This window comes from Lichenostomus cassidix, chromosome 7, assembly GCF_008360975.1.
Source record: "Lichenostomus cassidix isolate B80296 chromosome 7, HeHo_3.0, whole genome shotgun sequence".
NCBI lineage: Eukaryota > Metazoa > Chordata > Aves > Passeriformes > Meliphagidae > Lichenostomus > Lichenostomus cassidix.
Window position 1 is genome coordinate 29,031,348 of NC_139488.1, and position 21,130 is coordinate 29,052,477.

Here is a 21,130-nt window from a genome sequence, read left to right on the forward strand (position 1 = left end):
TTTGAAGTTACCATGGTTGTATTTCAAAAGTCAGTTTTAGAAAGGAATAGATCAAGTCTCTTATTCAAGACAATTAAAAGTTTATTGTACAGAAACAAGTACACCAAGCTTCCAAAAATACTTTGCCTCAATATTAATAAAGCTTAGTTTACAAAACTTTGCTGTTCCTCAGACAGAATCTGGGTTTACAAGATTTTGAAATGTGCTGTAACAAAGGACAAAACCTGTTAAAGCGTCACAAACTAAAACCTTAATGACATCTTGGTAACCTCATCTCCCTGCTTTTGGAAGCTCATTATTTACATACCTGCAGCCACAGTCTGCTAAGGTACTCCTGGACAGTGGAATACCAACTTCTTAGTTTCTCAAAAAAAATTACTATTAGTGTTAAAGAGTTTCTCTTTTAACAGTTTCTGTAGCCCTACAGCTGAAGAATGCTGTTTCAAAATGTATGTTTTTAAAAGTACACTTCCATGTTAAAACAACATGAACAAGCTCCTGGGTACATCAGACCACCAAGCAAAGTAATGACACTTGGCTGACAGTCTAAAATATCCCCAGGTACAACCCTTCTTTAAGAGAGGATTCACACTAAAAGGTCCTTTGAGGGGGGATTTGTCAGAAATAGCAAAAATAAAGGACTTATTCTTTAAGGGCAAATTATTCCCTATGTGGGGGAAAATATGTTTAACTTCAGTGAGAACTAATCCCTGAATGGGATCATTACATTTGCATGTCCTGAGCTGGAGCCTGCTTCAAATTGGCAATGACTGTGCAAAACACATTAATTACAAGAGGTGTGTGCATTCATATAAAGTTGAAAAATTAGTAACTTATGTACATGAGAAGAAATCAGATCTTCTTGCGTCTGCTCCTTGTCAGCTCATACCTGCAAGACAGACCCAATAAGTTAAGTAATTATAGTAGTTGAAAACTTTCTTAAAAGTTTTAACTGGCACAGTAGAGAGAATTTGGGCTGCTCTATTGCTTGTGCTTCACAGGCAGCACAGCAGAGAAGGCTCCAGAGATGGCCTCAAACTTCAGCTCTTTACCAGGAGCTTTGGGTGCGTCCTTTTTTCCTCTTCCCATAATTGCCCTGAGGCACACACACAAGCTGGCCAGGGAAATGTGGTTTTCCTATTGGAATATTGGCTCACTGCCTGTATGGATGGCAAGCTCCTGGACTACCCACACTGCATTCCTCAGGCTCCACTGAAGGAGAAAGAAGGAAGAACTCCTGCCATTAACTAAAGGCACAGAAGTGAACAAAACACCCAAGCCTGGTTCTCTGTTCTGCCTCAGACCAATGAACATACAAACCTCAGAACCACAATGAACATACAGGCAAAACTGTAAGTGCCTTATTATAATAGTTTCTATAAATGCTTTGTAATTAAAGTTTTATCATATATATATATTGCTGATCAGAGTATTTAGTTAAGATCTTTATCCGAGTTAAAATTTGTTGCAAGGTTACTTTAATAAACAAAATTCTTTACTTATGTGCCCCTGTGGCTTTTATGGCAATTTAAAATATGCTGAAGACTATAATTGACACAGGCATCTCATTAAAGCTGTCTCACAGGGCAGGCACTGCACATGCACAGCCAATGGATTAACACACAATTTAGATAGAACTACCAGATTAGCTCAAGTTAGTCCTGCCTTTGCAGGTCAAATATTCTTCTTGCTTACCCAAACACAGCCCAGTTACCAGCACTCCCACAGCAGTCATGCAAGCTCCCAGCAAAGCAAGGGGCAGGGTTTGGAAGTATGGAGATGAGTACTTACCATTGTGCAAAACCTTTTATTAAATCCTCCTGGGACAAGTCAATGCGCACCTTTAAAAAGCACATTTTATTTGTATGTAGGCTATTCAGCATATAAATTGATTAACTAAGCTACCACTCCTCCCAATCAGACCCACTTTCCAGCTGTAGGGCTGCAGCTTAAGCTCAAGGAAAAAGGGAGCTTCCCACATTCCCAGGATGGTGCAGGCATGAGCCAGCTCAGTTTCCTAGTAGCACTGCTTAAAAATTTGTCACTGAAGAAGCAATTGCAGTTTACTTTTCACAGAATCAAAGTTGTTCACAGAAATTCTTAAAGCACTGTTGGCAAATTGTGGGGTTTAGTCCCACGCCATTCTCAGCTCCATGTTTGTGCTCTTGGAGCTCTTCCCCACACGGGCAGCAGCAAGGCCCAGGAACCAGGGTTCACTTCAGGAGCACCCTTCTGAAATGAGACCATGCAGCTCCCACAGGGATACAGCCTCATTTCAGATAAAAACGGGAAGAAAAAGGTTTTTTCCAGATTACCAGTCCTATTACTGAGAATCAGTTTTTGGAGCCACATGTCAGGAATGGCCCAGACTGCTCAGCTCTGTTACATCTGTAGTGCAGATTCTTTAAACTTACTTTCCCCAGTTCCTTCCTCTCCGGTGAAATGAATGGCCTGCTGTTTTTCACTGCAATGTCCAGTGTCCTTTTCTTGACATTTTCCAAAGATTCAAAAAATTCAAACCTAAAATTAAAGTTTAAAAAGAAGAGACTTGAGGCAAAAACTAAAATCCTGTGAGCATCAGTGGGCAGAATACAGTGACAGAGTACAGCATAAGTGACCAGGACTTTAGCAGGGAAGGAACACAGAGAAAAGGCAATTCTAGAGTTAGGTTTTGTTCACATTGCAGGAAACCTCTTCCAGGCCTTGAGAAAGATGACAACACTATGCCCAGACTATCCACCGTGCCAAGGGGAAGGAGGAAGACATACATCCATGATGAAATGCCATTGAACATCATTTTCCCCCTCCATGGAAGATCAGCGTGTTTTCCATGCAGTGTTCATTACTCAGAGGAAATACTAATGAGCCAACCCCCCAAGTTCACAGAGCAGCCTTGCACCACACCAAGAACAGACAAGGGCTGAAACCCGTGGCAATTAAATTCTTAATGGCTCTGACTCAAGCCTCTGGCACACATGGCTAATGTCAAGTGAGTTTTGTCCATGCTAAATCACTCCAGTTCTGCCCACCTGAATAGCTTTTCCTCAAGTCAGAGCTGTAAAACAGGTAACATGTTTTGGAGCTAAGCATTATCCTTAATTGAGGATGTACAGGATATGTCAGTACTGAGGATGAAGAAAAGGAGATGCTGTTCCCAACTGCTGTGATGTCACTAAATCAGTGGAGTAACTTAGAACAGACATAAGCAAAATCCTCAACTTTGGCATTTTAAGTTCTAAGAAGAAATATTTTTAAATATTTTCCCCATTTCTGACTTACACAGGAAAAATATAAGCCACCCAGGATCACCTAATATTCACATATTTTCTCGTGTATCTTCCCCTAATTATGGGATTAAAATCACCTCTCAGAAGAGCTCTACTTCTAAGCATTACTGTGTTTGGGTTTATGCAAAACACATTCCATTTCAGTGGCAGAGCTGTGACAGTCAGCAAAGAGGTGGCAGCATTTTACCCTGCTCCCACCAGGCCTTGATGACAATATCCACCAGTGTGCCCAAAGGGTGGTCCAGTCTCAAAAGGCTCTGTACTTCTGCCTCGGACTTTTGGAAGGATGTCAGGATAAGCATCAGGCAAAGCAGCATGAACAGAGAAGGAGGCTCTGGGAGGTACCTGAATGGGCAGATTGCCTCTGCGTGACAGGGAGTTAAACATGGGTAGGATAATGTCAGTTTGCAAGGAAGCAAATGCAGCCTGGGGGCAGGAAAGGGGCAGGGAAGAAGGTGTACCCTTCTTCAGGAGGACTGACAACACCACATGCAGAGCAAGACCAGCCCCAAGGACTTGTAAATCACAGTCAAAGTGCCATTTGTTTCAGATAACCTGCAAATGTTCACATTTGTCCTTAGCAGCACACTTTTCATTACACAGAGATCATAACTATTCCAGCCATAATCATAATTAACATTTTCTTACTTCTCATCATATTGGGGGTTCAGAGTTTTTTTCTTGACTGAAGTCTTCTTCCTGCTTGTCCATCTTCTGTCTGGAAGCAGGTATATACGAACATATGGATCCACTCCACGATTGGAAGAGGGTACCAAGTTTCTGGTAAAAGAAATACAGACAAGCAAGACACTTTCTCCCACTGTGTGTTTCAGTACCCTGGCTCTCTTGGAATCAGATCAACCAAACCTTCATGGGCCAAAAACATTCATTTCAGGAGTTGGAACATAACCAAATAAAACTTTAAGGATATTTAGTTAAAATTCTTACTCCTGAGTATGTGGCCATTTACTGGGGTTCCTAAATGAACAATTAAATACTCAGTCATAGGTATCAATCCTTGTCACGATGCATATCCTGACACCCCAAGACTCACACCAGTTGTCAGTGCTATTCAGATAAAATTTTGGGTGGTTCACAGTTAAAGTTTCGCTACTGCAGTGATCACAACTCACTGGGCTCTCTCCCTGAGCTGCTGCTGGCACTGACCAGAGCTGGGCACACAGAGGCTGCACAGATTAAAGCCAGCCAGTGTTTATGCACCTCCTGCTGCACGTGGCTCTACTCCAGCTTTGCTGGAAGACTGACACAGCTCAGAGAGCTCTTCCCCTTCTTTGAGCAGCTGTAAGCATTACCTGCAGCCATTGACCAGCACGACGAGGCTCTGCCGAATGGAAGCATAACGCACTGTCAGCTGGATCTCCCCCAGAGGCATCTCAGTCCCGCTGCAAGACATTGCACAGGCAAAGCTGTTCAGTACACACCCCACACAGACTAAAACCAACTCTCAGGGCACCATCCTTCTTCCTGGCATCCTAAGGTTTGCTATCTAGGAAGCAGCTGGACCACATAAGTTCCACAGAAGCCACATCCCTGCCTTCTCTACAGGTACACAATTTCAGTCCCACAACACAAACTGCCAAAAAAGCCTCCACATGGCTCATTGTAAATGGAGGAGCAAAGTACCACTTAGCATGTTACACATCCCCTCAAGAATGTCTGAATATGCAAAATGGGACCTTTTTTATATTTCATTCTGCGTGTTATTAAAGTGGCTTAAAATCTAAAACATTGCTTAAAAATGGTTTAAAAAAAGTTTATAAATTAAGCCCTGTTCAGAGCTAGAGAATTCACCAGTCACCAATTCACCAAATTGCAGCTGGAGCTGAGTTTGATATTCAGGTTTGTAACTACTCTGATGCTCTCTTAGGTGAGGTGGATCTTGGTAACTTCTGTTCATTAAGGATTCCACAAGCTCCATTCTGTGCCCTGGGAGGGACTAATCCTCTCCATCCTGCCTGGCAGCAGCCTCACACTGAGCACTGTGGGAAGGATACACACACAAGCACACCTATCCACAAAAATTTTGTTCACAGAATTATCAGTCTTGAAATGTGTTGGATAAACACATAGAGTTTATGTTATTACAGAATTGGGATGTTCAGACTTCCAATATACTGTTGCTAAACGAGTGTTACGGCAGCCAAGAGTGTTGAGAGGCTCTTCAACAGTATAAAAGCCAACACATGCAGCATGGCTTAGGAAAGCCATGAAGTGAATGCTTCTACTTTATACCTGCTTTGACAGCACCCTGTAATTTACCCTGCTGTTGACTGGAATACCTAGGTCAATTCTTTGTAAGGTAACTTGAGATCCAAGACTCCAAATGACTTATAAGCCTTGAATTCATCTCTATGCAACAGTATCACCTAGACTTTCCCAAAAGAAGAACAATTTAGCTGGAAGAACACCTACTTATGAATGTCCAGATTGCTGCTACTTAATTCAAAGCAGGAAGAAGGCAGGGATCCCAGTGAAGTGACACTGGGTGCCACCCTCATTTCCTGCAAGACAGGCAATGTGGGCACAGCTGCTGCTCCGCTGGGCAATGCTGATGGTGGGCCATGCTCTGCATTTTGCTTGCCCTCTGCCTCATCAAGGCCAGACACAGTTTCACTTGGTACAGGGGCTGCTGAACTGTCTTTAGTGTCCAGGTCTTCTCCACTGTCCTTTTTTGGCAGAGATTCAAGTGCTGCAGAGTCTTTGCTCATGGGAGGTACTTTTGAGACTTGTGGTGGAGAGACAAACTTCTGCTGGTTTCCAGCCTTCTCCGTGACACTCACGGGACCTTGCTTCGAGGCATTGACACCAGCCTTGACTCTTTGTGGATCAGGTTCTTCAACATTCAGTGCCTAAAAATCACAAGGGAAGACAGTGAGTGCTGCTCCCACAGCACTGGGGTGAATGCCAGCATTACCACCCAGGAGGAAATTTCACCACAAAAGTAACAGCAGGAATCTGCCATGAGAGATGAAAGGGGCCTCTAAGATTCACTGTGGTGTTCTCTCCTCTCATCCTACTGTGTTTGTACTTAGCAGTGTCTAAGCACTGATCCAGAGCATGGTGAGGAAACAACTCCTAAACATCAGTGTCTCTCACTGTTTAGGAGCTGATTTCCCCAGCTTAGATTTTCTCAGTCCAACTCTTTATTGCTGTGAGAAGATTTTCAGCCATGGCACTGCACTAAGTTTAAGGAAGCCTCAGGGATATCTCTCAACACCATACACTCCTAATTGCATTTAAATATCTTGTCACACTTCTACTTTCTACTCAATTGAGAAGTAAAGCTGCCTTTCTCCACACCCACCTTTCCTTTCTTTTCCCCGGCTACAACTGGATACTTCCGCAGGGGAAGCTAAGTGAATATGGGAAAGAACAACCTACCCGCAACACAAGTTTCATCTTAATGAAGCTGTCTGAACTGGAATGGTCCAGCTGGAATCTCTGATCCAGAGTCATGCTTGGGTCCTTAAGTAAGTGGGAGAGACATACCACTGCAGTTCCCAGGGCACTATCCCGCTCCTTGTCTTTTATCTGGGGAACAGAAGGAAACAAAAGTTCTTATTAGCTGGCAAACTGGGAGGCATACCACTGGCAACAGCAAAGCAAGAAGGTATTTCAGACAGAAACCAAAATTAGCTTATTTACTTTGGTTACATCCAAACAGGTGATACCATTATTTCAGGAGTAACAAGTTAGTACATTTGGATTAAAAATCCCATCTCTAACTATGTAGAGAAATAACAGCTTTGGCAGAAAAAACAGGCCCTGAGATTTACTTGATTTTCCTTACTTGCTTTGGGGACAATGTCCCAAGCAGCTGAGATGGCAACTGGTCTAAATCTTTACATGTGTTTTAGGTAATAGTTTGTTTAGCCTATTTAACCTCAATAAACCTTCCAATTTCAATTCCATTCTGTATCCGAGTGACCAGCCACAGAAGTGGCTGTGACTGCAATCCTGCTACTGAGAGACAGGGCTGCTTAACGAGCAAGAACACAGAGGTGAAGAAGTAGGGCTCTGGTTGAGAATTATGAAGGCTGCAATTTCTGACAGAAAAATATTGATGTCTTTACTACATGAAATGCCCTTTGCACTCTGCAGCCAGAAACATCCCACACATGATCCTAGAACAAAGGTGAATACCAACAAAAGTGATGCCACCACCACCTAACACAGAATTGTTTGTGGAACAACAAAAACAGGTGTTTCTTCCACCTTTTAGAAGGAGGAACCCAGTATGTGACAATCCCACACAGAAAAAACCAGCACTGAGCTCACAGAAGAAGTTTCTTCCTACGAATGTGCAGTTGGTCTTCAAAGGAAATTGCTTTCTCTCACCTCAATGTGGAGTGACTGGGAATGGGCACTGTGGACAAAAAAGGTAAAAGCCTGGCCCCACGTGGGATCTTTGCTGAAATTGCAGGTCTGTAACAAGAACATATGTTAACTTAATCTGTGAGCAGCAAAGAATCCATGACACTGATCACCAGAGAGGTGACCCTCAGTGATGCTGCACCCCAGCTGTTCAGAGAGAGTGAAAATTCCAGGTCAGAGGCATATGGAAACAAAGTCTCTGGCAAAACCAGAACAAGTTCTTTGGGGTGTGGAAATGCCAAAGAACGAGTCTGGTGAGCTGCAATTGGCCCCACCAGCCTGAACCAGCAGCCTGCCTCACCTGCAGCAAGGCACTGCTCCCTCCCTCTCACCTCCCCACCCAGGGAAAGCCAGAGCACTGCTTCTAGCCTGCAGCACCCTGAGCCAGCTGCCAAATCCACAGCGAGCTGACAGAGAAGGGCAGGAAAGCTGGAGGGGCAGTTTCAGGGGTGTAGAACTCGTGGGAAGAGTAGGAGGGCACAGCTTCAGCACCATCCACTTCAAAGATGAAAGAGCGTGGAAAGCACCCACGGGGACTGTGGCTGCTCTGTAAACCAGCTGTCCCTGCCAGGCCAAGAGTGCTGGCAGCAAGTGGAAAGGAGAAGGGAAAGCCTGGAAGTCTCACCTAACTTAGGAGAGGCAGGTGATGTGGTAGGGGAAAAGAGAAGCCACAAAACGTAAAAATGCAAGCAGAACCCATTTCTGGGTGGAGCAGGTGGAAGGAACAAAGGAAAGTAGGTCCAGGTCCATATAGCCAGTCCTATATGCTCATGTGTAACCAATAACACGATTCATTCCTATTTGTTGGGTGTTCAAAAGAGCAAAGGGCTGCTCTCATCCACATCCAGCTGCAGGACAGTGAACATGACAGCTACTGGGAGGGCACAGCTCAGCTGTTGCTCATACTCATGAGGCAATAGTAAGTTTTAAATAACAAAAAATGAACTGAAAGGGAAGCGGAGGAGAACCAGATACATCATGTCCAGGTAAAAAACCAAAAAATCCCAAACAAAAAACCTATGATACACAAGAGCCAGGAAAGACTCTGAAGAAGGAATAGAGGCCAGACTGATGCAAATGACACCCTGCTTTGGGAAACCGGGGGGCTACTTCGATACAGTCACTCATAAGATGGAAATGATCTAAGGAAAGCAGAAGAATTAAACAACCTCACCTTACTCTTTTGAGTCTTATTCCCAACTGTGAGCAGGACGAAGGAGGAAGGATCTCGCTCCATCTTCTGTCATTTAATACAAGGAAAGAAGAAGGCAGAAAAAAGCATTGAGAAATTGATAGTTTCCAGGAAGCAATATCAAACCACTACTCGAAGTAAGTTGCTGGAAAGCTGACAATATTTTCTGGATGTGGGACATCTGAGGAGTGTAGTACACAGGAAAGTCTCCAGCCATAACACAGCACAGTCTTACATCAAGGGTACACATTTAAACCAAAGTTTTATGTATTTAGATTTCAACAGGTGAGCAGTTAAAAATTTCTCAGAAGCTGGGAGGAAACAGAGAGGAGAGCTGAAGGCTTAGTGGGAAACCTTGATCATTCCTGAATGAATCAAGACTCTCAGAATTGGTTCCCAAGGCTCAGGACTTGCTCTAAAGCAGCTGGAAGTGAGTCTTTGGCATCAAATAACAATTCCTGTCCAGAAGCAACAATACTGAACTTCTTGCACCTCTTTGAACTAATGCTATAGAAGTTAAGGCTGAGGATCTGGTTTTGGCACAACACTACATACAAAGTACACACAATGAGGTCCAGAATTAAGGATTATTGAATGGTATGTGTACCACAGTGCTGGTAACTCATCTAAATTGCAAATATGGTATTTAGGAGAGGAGCTACTTTGAGATAATGGGAAGTTTTCTCCATAGCTCAGAGCTGTGTGTAGCTCATGCAAGAAAAATGGGAGAAAGACATTGTTCAATACTCTTGCCATTTACATCACAGTAGCAAAACACAGTATTTGGGGGAAAAATAAACACAAGCTATGAGAGAGAAAGTATGAATGACAGAGAGGCTTCTGAATCCCTCTAAAACCAAGGGGGGGGAAATCTGGTGGTCAGGTCTCCATCAGACAGAAAAATTACCACAGACAAGCACATTCCTCCCACCCCACTGTCAAGCAGGAACAGCTCAGCATGGGAAGAAAGAGCAGCAGCAGCAGCAAGGATATCATGACTTAGTCTGATGTCTGGAGACTCTCTGTCCAAAGCATAAAGAAGAAAGTAAACACAACCACACACACAATCAAACATTTCTGTGTTGCATTCCCACTTGGACCTACTAGACTTTCACTGGGGTGAATCACTGTTTTGAACCCCTGGTCACTTAGATTCCAGCAGTGGAGAGGTTATTTCATTTTAACCACAGCCAGTTTCAGTTCCTATGATACCACATAATCCAGAATGTTATTTTGCAGGCATGGGAGAAGAATATAATTTTTACCTTGAGGTACTTGTTATTTTTGATCTTCTTTGCTCCACAGTCACCATTTGAATACTCGAAATGGTTTTTCTGAATTAGCAAAAGAGTATTTAAAACAATTAATTTGTGGTCTTAAAAAAAAGGAGGTTAGGAGTGAAGGCTGCTGCATGGGGTTTGTACTTACAGGAAGGTTAAAGGCACTGTCCAAGTAGACAATCAGAATTGCTGTAGACAGACCCTTCTTATCCTGCAAAAGCAGGGAAAGATAAAACAAAACAAAACACAAAGTAGTCATGATCACCCACCAAGGACAATGCAAAACACAACAAAATTCCAACGGCAGCTTCTGAAGGTCAAGCAGCTCTCTGCCTTTCTCCTAAAACTTGCAATTTAGAGGAGTACAAGCCAATACAGCATGATAGTTGTAAACATTTATAAGAAGATACGTAACTCTTTTCAATTCATTGCCTTTAATGTTTGTCAATCTTTCAGTGCAGAACTGGTTGGGTTCCCCAGTGCAGCAAGACACTTAAAACATGCTCAGCCAAATACATCAACATGAATCCAGTGTCAGCAGAACAAAGCCTGGAAACAATTTTATTCACTTCAGTGGAACTCCAATGGTTTTGTTTGATTATACAGGAACAGCCTCTTTGGGAGAAGGGCTTTATCTAAGCAATTTTGCTGGACTAACAACACACCATTTGGAAACATGGCCCTACCAACCACCAGTGCTGAGTATTTGCTTATGACTAGTACAGGTTATTTCAGGGGTGTGGGGTCCTACACAAATCCAGGATGAAGAGGGATGAGAAAAATTGTCAAGGAAAAGAACTCTGAGAGGCCACTTTGCAGTGAGTCAAACAGTGGTTAGCTAATTCAAGCAAAAAGAGCTGCCAGATTTGAGTTACTCCTGAATTAGTAAGAGACCTGGGGCAAGCAAAAGCCCTTCCTCTGCAGGAGCAGCAGGGAGGGAATCACATCAAAACTCTGCCAGACAAAAATAAACTCCCATGAGTTTGCCTGGGGTTTCTAATTTTACACACTCCTTTGTTGATCACTGGACAGGGATCAGAGTACCTGAACCCTTTAAGCAAATATACTCACCTCATGCAGCTTTTCTTGGTCGTTTACTAGTGAAAGCCACTCCAGTTTTAAATGCAAGTGTCCACTTGTTGTCTTACTTAAGGGAAACCACTAAATGGAGACAACAAAGAGCAAATTGAGAACTGAGAGGCAGAGTAGTTTTTATATATGTGTTGCAGACTCTCAGACTTATACACAACAGACAACATGAATTTTACTCTGAGCACCTTAGCTTGCATTTTTGACACATAGATTGTAGCACATCCATCTAATTAGGTACAAGGCGGAAGAAAATTAAAATAAGACACCCATAAACAGGCAAAGCATGAGGATATTTCCAAGCAGCAGCAGCACAAGACAGGCACCCTGGCATTGTTTGTAGAGTGCTGGGTTGCAGGATGAACCACAGTTAGATCAGATAATTTCTTCCCTCAGCAGTCAGGCTGCTTCACCAAACTTTATCTTCAGCCTTGTACAAAACAATTGGTACATACAGGACATGAGGCATCAACAGAAGATACCCCACTGCTGGCCCAGTGTAACCTCAGGGCTCTCCGGGGCTACCAGCCCGGTGGTAAAAATTATTGTAGTGGCTACGTTAGTATTATCTTTTTGTGAAAATACTACAGCACAAGTGTGCAAGGAAGCTTTAAGCACAAAGAAACACCATAGTAGCAGAGGGGCAGCACAAGTGAGTGCATGTAGGCATACACCACCAGCCACATTTAGAGATCAGCTCTGATCTTTACCTCATCAACAGTTCTGTCATTCATTACATCCACTAGGCCTATGAGCAAGCTGAAAGGCAAAAAGCAGATATTTCAATGTCTATTGAGGCATACAGCATAATCCACCAAAAAAGCCCACTCTCAAGTCTGTTCCAAATAGCAGCTTCTCCACATCACCTGGGTACATGTGTGCAGGAACACACACTTCTGAGGTCTCCCCCTTTGAATACTTCCAAAACCAAAATAAACTTGAAGTAAATCTCAAGTCTTGTGGTAACTATCACTTCTAGTGGCTTCCCAGGATTCCCTACAGGAGTGTAACCTCGTTCAACATTAGATGCACTAGCAACTAATTACTTGGTTTCAATATCTGGGCAAAGGGAATAATTTCCAACAGTATTAAATTTCCTGTATGAATAATACAGGCGTCCCACAGCAGAGGCTACTAGACCCTGATTAAAGGTTGTGCTAATTTACCTGCCCATAAAATCATCTTTATCTGGATCTTCATCATACAAATCCACTTCTAAGTCCTGACCAGGCACTTCATGAACAACAAACTGGAGGAGAAAGTGGTATTGATTAAAAATAAAAAGCATTCACATATACAAATTCAGGCTCAGGCTGTGGACAAGAACATGACAGTTGACAGCTGTCTAACACACTAAGGACATTTCCTGCTCTTTCGTGGCTAATTGCATAGCAAACACAATTGATTACAGGTGAAAATATTTCACATTCAGTTTGCTTGGTTTTGAACGACAAGTTAAACCCCTCAAACTGGTATCCCTAATAAGCAGAGAGGAACCAATGCTAGAGCAGCCTACAGCTGCACAGCCTGATGCACTGATTGATATTTAGAGCAGTGCTTTGCACCTCCTCCAAAAACCCACACATGCAAATCAGATAAACCTGAATGGCATTTCAAGTTTACAATGTAAATTTGAACTTTGTTAAGGGACAGAAATGCCTCAACCAAGCAACAAGGAAGTCCACTTGACCCAGTGCAGTCAGCTAAGAGAAGGTCCTCCAAGCACAGGGATGTAAATGGCTGTGTATCCTACAGATGGAAAGATCAAAAGGTTCAGTACCTCAAATGTCTCGTTCCAAATGGGATTAAGATCTCGGGAAACTGTCTTGCTCCGATACTGTGTGGTGCCAACACGGAGGAGAGCATATGGGTCAGACTTCCCCCTGATGGCACCAAGGAAATTGTCTTTCTGGACAAGGTTTTCAGCTTCTAACAGATGAACCCTTATTACTCCCTGGATAAAATGAGATACAGAATTGGTCATGAAAATGCAATCTTTGGATAATTATAATATGCTGCCTCCTAAAACTCTTTATTTCAGGCAGCAAGGGTAGTCACCATGACAGTTCTGCAAAAACATGTAGTTTGATGCAGTACATTTCCAATGACAGCTGTAATAAAACACTTTTTCCACCATTCACCTAGAAGGGGGAAAAAAGCCCCCTTAAACAGATGCACAATTTAATCTATGTAACAGTGTAGGAAATAATATTCAATTTATTTTTAAATCAGAAACGTACATATGCACACAGCATTACAGCCACAGTCAAATCAAGTGTAAAGATCAACTCCCACTGACTGAAGGAGGAACTAAGCACTCATTGGCAGGTTCTTATTTTATTGCACCAGAGCCATTCCACTTCAATTTAGCGATGCAAGTTTGCAACAGGGAGAGTACCTTTGTCACTCATTTATATTTATACTCATTAGGAAGTGTACTATGTATTTGGTGGATGAAGATTGAAGACCTGAATACGTGGAGTATTTAGGAGATTTGTTTGTTGGTGTTTTTTTCCATTTTTTTTCATTAGCAAAGAGATGTTACCCTCCAAGTTCCCTATTTACATCCCTTCACAGCATTAGTAAAAATATTAAATATCCTGACACTCACTGCTTATGTATTTATCCTCCCATTTGCATATACCACAGATCTGCAGTTACAGACTAAAGGTCTAACTGGTAAATGAGCTCAGAGTACAGACTCCTTATGCCATGAAGAGAGGGTAGGAACTCCCAGAGTCCATGTTTCCCCTCTCCCAAATGATGAACTATCCAATAATGCTTTTATACTTCTGAAATATTACCTACAGAAAGCCCACAGTTCAGGTTGAAAGAGCTGATGCTCTAAAGACACTAAGCTTGGAGGCATCCACATCGTGGCAACTGCACACTCAGGTAGACAAACACTATGTCACTGAAAAAACAACTCACCTGGGGGACAGGGAACCTCAAATGGGCAATGTTCATATTCTTTTTCAGAGGCACTGTGATCCTGTTTGGTAGAACCAGTCGTGAAGCAATGAAGTCTTGAATTAGTGAGTCTGACATTACACTGCAGGTGGGGGAAAAAGGCAACCTCAATCTTTACTGATCAGTCACAGCTCAGAATGAAAAAATAAGAGACAGAAATGGGCACTACAAAGTGAGTGATACCAATACCATCTATCTTCCCCCAAAGCATTGTCAAGCATTAGAACAGGCCATCCAGGGAAATGGTTGAGTCACCATCACTGGAAGCATTTAAAAGACCTGTAAAAGTGCTTAGGCACATAGTTTAGTGATGGGCTTGGCAGTTTTAGGTTAATGGTTGGACTTGATGATCTATAAAGGATTTTTCCAGCTCATATGATGCTATGAAAGAGCTGCAGAGTGGCCATTCAACTTCAATTTAGTGATGCAGGTTTACAATATGGAGCATCCCTATTGCAGGGTGTGAATTTGGTTGTAAACGACGAATGAGAGCTCAAGCTGTGTGAAATCTTCATGCACACAGGCAAACAAGTCAAACTTATGTGCCTTCTGGGTTTCCTTGGGAATGCCAACACCAGACATGGACAAGGGGAGAAGGGAATCAGGAAGTTTCAGCATTTCAGAAGGGGCTCAAGGCCTCAAGGTAGCTAATTTTTAGACTTGAAAATGGCCTCAGCACACACTGCTGTCTATTCTTGGCCACGTGCTGAGACCCTATTGTAAAATGGAAGGAGAAGACAGACACATTCAAAAATTTAAAAAAGCCAAGCTCATTTCTCAGATGAGGTTCTGTATCTTGGCAGATTTTGCACTAAGTAAAATCTCATTTGGAGTAACTGGAGACCACACTGGCTGAATTGAGGATCCTGTCTGTCCTGAAGTTCAGGGAACTTTCCAGCCTAATTACAACTTGCACATTTTTAGCTATTCAGTTTAAATCTTTTCTTTACAATTGCTCTTTTTGTATGGCAGGTACAAGAAGTACATGGCCATCACAGATGTCCAGTACTCCCAGGTAATTAATGAGAGGATTTCAACACACCACTACAACCTGGCATGAGCAAAAGACAATACTAAGAGGAAAACACAAGAGCACCAAGTATCTGACTCATCCTCTTAATAAATCTACTGCTCTTAAGGGAAAAACTGTGTATCAAAATTGTCCTAATTCACAGAGGAAGCTGGATTCACACATAAAGAGTATAAGGAAAGTCTTACACTCCAAATGTTAAAGTAGGAAGCTTGGTCAGGGGCTCCTGGCTTTCCTGAAAAAAACCCAACAGGAATGTCACAGAATCAATCCTTCTCTCAAGTCTCAGGGTACGCCCAACTAAACACAGTTTGTATGTGAGGACAGATGACTGCATCCAGTTTCTTTGCTGTCTTAAGTGAGCCCAATTCATTCGACAGGGAGGGCTCTTGTTCAACCTGTACTTCAGCCCATTCATGGTCAGGCATGTTTTGCTCCCAGCTTTCATTGCACTGCTGAGGAGCAAGCAAAGGTTTCCGAGTGCAAATCCCTGTGGGAGAACCAGGGAGTAAAAATTTAGGACACCAAATTTGCACTTAATTATATGAGAGGCTGTAGACTGCAACACCTACATGCCTTCTCCCTGCAAGGATTAGGGAAACCAAGTTAGAAAAGAGCAGATTAATTCCTCTGATAAAAACTGGAGCTCTCAGGCCAAACTTCAGGGCAAAAGGCCACTCAGGCCTCAAATTAAGAGAAAAAGAAAGCTTCCCCTCACTCAACATCAAAAGTCTTCCGAGGCCCTTTAATGCATGAACTGGCATCTAAAGTAGCCAGACATTTGCTATGAGTCTGCAAACCATGAGCTGCAGGGGAACAGAAGTGCATTTGCACTGAAAGGGAGAAAGGCAATGGCTGAGTAACCCAATATACTTTCCTCTTGTGTAACAGAACTTTCTCCTTACCCTAAGGACAAAGTGAATCCCCAATCTGGTGAAACAGTTTGAAACTTACAGTACTGAAACCCACTAAAATTTTCATCCTTGCTTTGCAAGTTTTATGTACTCAATACCAACCCAAGAGGCACTGGAGAAGAGCTACACTTAAAAGGTGAGCAGATTACATAGAAAGGAAAGAACTTTTTTCTTTATAAATCTGGTGCATTCTCTTTATCATGGACTGTACTTGAATTTGTCAGAGGGACTGTAACTCTGTGATACCTTGCCTTTTTTTCACTTTGATGTAAATAAAAATAAGCACAGACTACCAGTCTGCATCTACCTCATCTACCTCTGCAAATAACTGGCACATGGAAAACAGAAGGGTTTGGTTTTTAGTTTAAGTATTTTTTTAGTGTAAGTCACTGTCACTTGGGGAGTTTACTATTTCCATCCCAAATGCAATGAAGCAATTGAAACAGTTTTGACAGAAAGTAAAAACAACCCTTCTCAGGTTTTGCCACAGCTAGATAGGATGGGATGAACATCAGCACAACACCTTGCACACAATGCTCTCAACAACAGCTTTGATGGTTACTGAAGAACCAAATCCCAACTTCCAAAGACTTTTCAGAGGAGAATTAAGTAAAGAAAAGTAGACACTCACTTAATCCCTGGGACATCCAGGAGGTTGCTCATGCCTGCCCAGTTGATTTCCAAATGCTACAACAAGATCAGGGAGAAAATATTATAGAGGTCTATTAAAATTTATTTCAAAATAAATGTAGAATTAAAATGGGAAATGCTTCTACACCAAAGCCAGCTGTTTAAAGAAAGGAAAATCTGCACCACCAATTGACTGCATTTGTATATTAGAACCAACAGCTGGTATCAATTCCCTTATCTATTTTATCTGTCATCCTGAAATGAGGGTATCACTGGGACTTAACCTGCAAGCAGAAGGAAAGACAGCATTCAGCCCTTAGCAGTGGCCACTGGCAGATGCCCTGGGGTCATGAATGAAATTCAACAACTCTAGTGAGACTTTGAAGTTGTTTTCTAATCCTTTCACTTAGGGATTAGCCTATGCCCTCAAGGCAGGGGGATTTACAAATACCACCAGATTTCAGGAGTCTGTATTCCTACTCGTACAATAAACAAAAAGAGGGTTTTTTCATGTGCTAAAATAATGCTGCTACATCTAAACACCAAAACACCTCATTCAAGATCAAAAAGGTATGACTTTCATGAAGTCAAGCAGAGCATAAACCACAAGCAAAGCTGTGTGCTGTAAGATAACTGGTTCTTACAAGACTAGAAGGTTTCTCATATTTTATGAAACCACAATTCAGTACAAGGCACACCACCTTAAACAGGCAAGCTCTCAAAAGGCAACCATGCCTGAATGATCTCCAAACTGACTACATTTAAAATGTATGAATGGGAAGATCCACCAGCCAGAAACCTTGCAGAAACAGGTCCTGTGCTGCCACCATAAGAAAGTCCTCCCATTCTTAGAGTGAAGCAAGTAACTGTTTTGGCATTACTACAGAAGTATAGGGCAAATTAATTCACATCCTCCTGGAGTTCAGGAGGAGCACTGTACAATCAGGAATTTGTTATTTAAGTACCTGAACTGTGAGGCATTCACAGGCATACAGTGTGGGGTACCAGTGATGGACAGCTTGTGTCACTCACTGAAGACTGTCCAAGCACTAAGACCAAGGAACGAGAAGGCTGCAGAGAGCAGCTCATTGCTGACTCACCGGTTTCTGCATAAAAAACAAGGTCACTGCTCCAACAAAAGGTGCATCAGTCAGGAGAGGTTCCAGGATCACCCGCAATGTCCCATACAACTGCAAACACAACAGGAAAGCTGAGTACTCTCATGATGCACCTTCAAAATTTTGAGCTTTCAGTGATGGAGATAATTTTAGAAATTCTACCTCAAGTAATTTTATTTAGAATTTACTAACAATCAACTTTTCCCCCCAAACCATTGCTACTGATATCAGGCAATGCTTTCTTTCTTTGTGGAGTCTCTCTGCAATGCTGCCATACAGTGGAGCCATTTGTCTACTAGCTTTCAGCATTCTAAGAACAGGTTGTTGGTTTAATCTACATCAGTTTATGAACATCCTGGTTCTTCTGAAACTCTCCACCAACAGTCTGAGCTCCTTTGAACTCCAGTGGCAGGTGATGGCCCACGTGTACTCCATGCTCCAGCACTGACCCTGTTTAAGAGTCACACTATGAAGCTTAAAAGTGGTATTTAAGTGCTTTCCATGGAAGGCATAATTTCTCCAGCCAAGAACAAGGAGATAAATCCAATCATTCCAAGCCTGATAGTTGCTGTTTTCCCAGTTAAGTGTCATGACCTCCCCACTGCGAGGTGCTACCTCCTGCCCCACACAGCCTTGAACAGACAACATTAGCACTGCACTCACCTGTACACCTTTCACGCCAAGATTAAATTTCGATATATCCATGTGAATCTCACAGTCCCCTATGTAACTGAAAGAAAATTCTCACATTATTCCAGAGTTTGCAATAGTCCCATGAGAAATCTGGGGCTGTACAGAGTATAAATGAAATCAGTTTAAGGATTGACAACATGATCCCACAGGCAGAGATGGATTTTCAAGTGACTGAAAAGGGGAAGTTGAACAAAGGTCAGATCTTTCACAAGAGAAATCCTGCAGTCAGCTGGGATATTGATGTACCTGTAAAACATCGCAGCAACATCTGTATTTCAAGGTTACTTTTCTGTTCTTAAGACTGGTGGTTTGTTGAGGTAAGCTTGCTCCAAGAAGGAGACCAAGAAGCTCATTCAAAATTCAAGGTCAGACCCTATTGTTCCCTTCTCTGCCAAAAGCCTGATCCCACCCCACAGCCTGGTGACCCAGCTCCCAAGCTGGTGCAGAGCCATCCTGCCATTACTTATGGGGTTCCCACCTTGGCCACATCCAGAAAGCCCCTGTATCACCCTTGCCCACAACCCAAAAACCCACTTGAAGGACAAACTGATCACTAAAAATAATCTGGTTTCCTTGAGGCTGAATACAAAGACAACAACTTAGATCAGATTTTGGTCATGGAGTTGCCATGGAGAACATCAGGCTTTAAATAAAGCAAATGCTGAATGCGGTACTCTGGCAATTTGGAAACCACCTTAGACTTTTATTAAAGTACAAACACCACCTTATGCAGAAACCAATAGCCACTCCCCAGGGAGCAGAACCTCGCAGATCTGTTGATGCCTCTGGCAGAAAACAATTGAAGGGAGCTACCAAGTTCCCTTCCAGCCCTCTGAGAAATAGCTTTGGCTGCAGACACACAAACACCCTGCAGGTAAAGCAGGGTGTAAATGTACTGCAGCACAGTGAATGTGCTGTGCTTGCTGCCTGCATGCATAACTTCACCCCATAAACAAAGGAAAAGGAGAGGAGTTCTGCTCTGACTACATGTATACGGGCAAATAGTGCTGCAGTTGCCACAAATTCCCACTGTAATTTGCACATAGATGGATTCCCTCCCACCCCTAAAAAATGTGCCAAGAACGTGCAACCCTGTGAATTTATCTCCATTTTTGCAAGCAAAGTTCTTTGTATATTTGTTTGCAGACAGTCACTTAACCGAATTTTAAGAGCTCATAACACACAGATTAAAGCCTTCAATGTTAGAGCATTCTCATTTCTCACCTCATAAACCATGCCAAAATTAACACGATCTTTCTTAAAAGCTAGTGACATAATTGAACTTATTTTATGTTTGTCAGCTTCTACAATTTTGACATTATCTTAGAGCTCATTACACTGGATGCTAATAGAGCATTGTTACAATAAAATTCTAAATGAGAAGACAAAATTAGTTCCTTAATTTGCAGTAATTAATCCAAGAGGATTTAATTCAGCTATTGCAAGTGTCTAACACGAGTAAGAGCTGTGGTATTTCAATTTACAGCCTTTTTGCCTTTCCACACAGTCAAAAACTCTTCCCACTTGGTCCTAGATGTCTCTTTCCTCCAGTAACACTTCAATACATACAAATATGTTTTAGAATTTAGATGTCAGAGAAGTCTTATCAGAGCATGAGCCTTTAATTGTCCTAAAGTCTGCCTCATACATGCATCACCCCCCTGCCAGGGTGCTTGGTAGGAAGAATGCACTCTTTGTTCATTAGCTCTATTCCTCGTTTCCAGTCCCAGGTGCTTCCATCTGCTCTTCTGCTCAGCATAACCTTGCTGCACTCTCTGCTGTCCTGCCCCAGAGCACACCTGAGCCATACTCAAGCTTTGACACTTAAATGCCTGAGGGCTGAGCCCCTCCACCCTACACAGGACTGTGCTTTACCCACCTGTGAAGGGTGGAAGAATCACCTGTTTCTCTCCTACATCACCTGTTGCACAAGGTATCTGCTTCTCTTCTGTCCTTGGGTAAAAGCTGGGCCCAGAGTGTATGATACAAAGGCAATCCGCTGGCTGAAGGCAGTGATTCTACAAGACTACATGCTGACAAGTTTACTAACCTGAATGGCTGCACATCCCTTTAGAAAAGGCCCAGGCAATTGCTCCCCTATAAAATAACTACCCATGGGCCCCATTTTCTCATGTCCCCCCATGATAAAAGCCCCCTTTGGCCCAACATTCTCAAGTGCTTTGTAGCACAGACTATGCTTCGTCTGCCTTTGGACTTGGGAGATGAACACTCAGAATTAAACAAATCAGAAAGATAAGAAAATGTGACCAGGAGACACAGGGTATGAGAAAAGCCAGATCACCTCTGCTTTCCCCTCTCTCTTCCCGGGCCAGGCATCCCTTTTTGCTCAAGACTGACCAGTTTCCAAAATGCTTTTAGTTTCTTCTAGGATCTTACAAACTTCGTTATCCCAAACTCCACTAAAGCTCAAAGTATCGTTGCACGTTTCTTTTGACTTCTTTCATCAGACAGAGACTATCTTTCCAGCTTTGAAAACTTGACAGGAAGTCAGAGATTCTCTTCTAAGAGTAA

General features: G+C 42.6%; 1 protein-coding gene across 2 annotated transcripts in view; it reads right to left on the reverse strand.

Annotated features, from left to right (window-relative positions):
• Nucleotides 1-60: 60 nt before the first annotated feature.
• ESYT3 (extended synaptotagmin 3) overlaps nt 61-21,130 on the reverse strand; it is a 39,498-nt gene continuing 18,428 nt past the window's right edge. For both annotated transcript variants that reach the window (XM_085067018.1, XM_085067017.1), the window contains exons 5-23: nt 18,569-18,635; nt 17,888-17,977; nt 16,789-16,844; nt 14,175-14,295; nt 13,024-13,197; nt 12,410-12,492; nt 11,954-12,002; nt 11,226-11,315; nt 10,303-10,365; nt 10,140-10,208; nt 8,857-8,922; nt 7,647-7,733; nt 6,690-6,839; nt 5,721-6,157; nt 4,601-4,690; nt 3,936-4,067; nt 2,415-2,520; nt 1,792-1,841; nt 61-889 (exon numbers count right to left, since the gene is read on the reverse strand). In XM_085067018.1, coding sequence (XP_084923144.1) covers nt 853-889; nt 1,792-1,841; nt 2,415-2,520; nt 3,936-4,067; nt 4,601-4,690; nt 5,721-6,157; nt 6,690-6,839; nt 7,647-7,733; nt 8,857-8,922; nt 10,140-10,208; nt 10,303-10,365; nt 11,226-11,315; nt 11,954-12,002; nt 12,410-12,492; nt 13,024-13,197; nt 14,175-14,295; nt 16,789-16,844; nt 17,888-17,977; nt 18,569-18,635 — 2,017 coding nt within the window. In that variant the 3' untranslated portion in view covers nt 61-852. The remainder of the gene's footprint in view (nt 890-1,791; nt 1,842-2,414; nt 2,521-3,935; nt 4,068-4,600; nt 4,691-5,720; nt 6,158-6,689; nt 6,840-7,646; nt 7,734-8,856; nt 8,923-10,139; nt 10,209-10,302; nt 10,366-11,225; nt 11,316-11,953; nt 12,003-12,409; nt 12,493-13,023; nt 13,198-14,174; nt 14,296-16,788; nt 16,845-17,887; nt 17,978-18,568; nt 18,636-21,130) is intronic.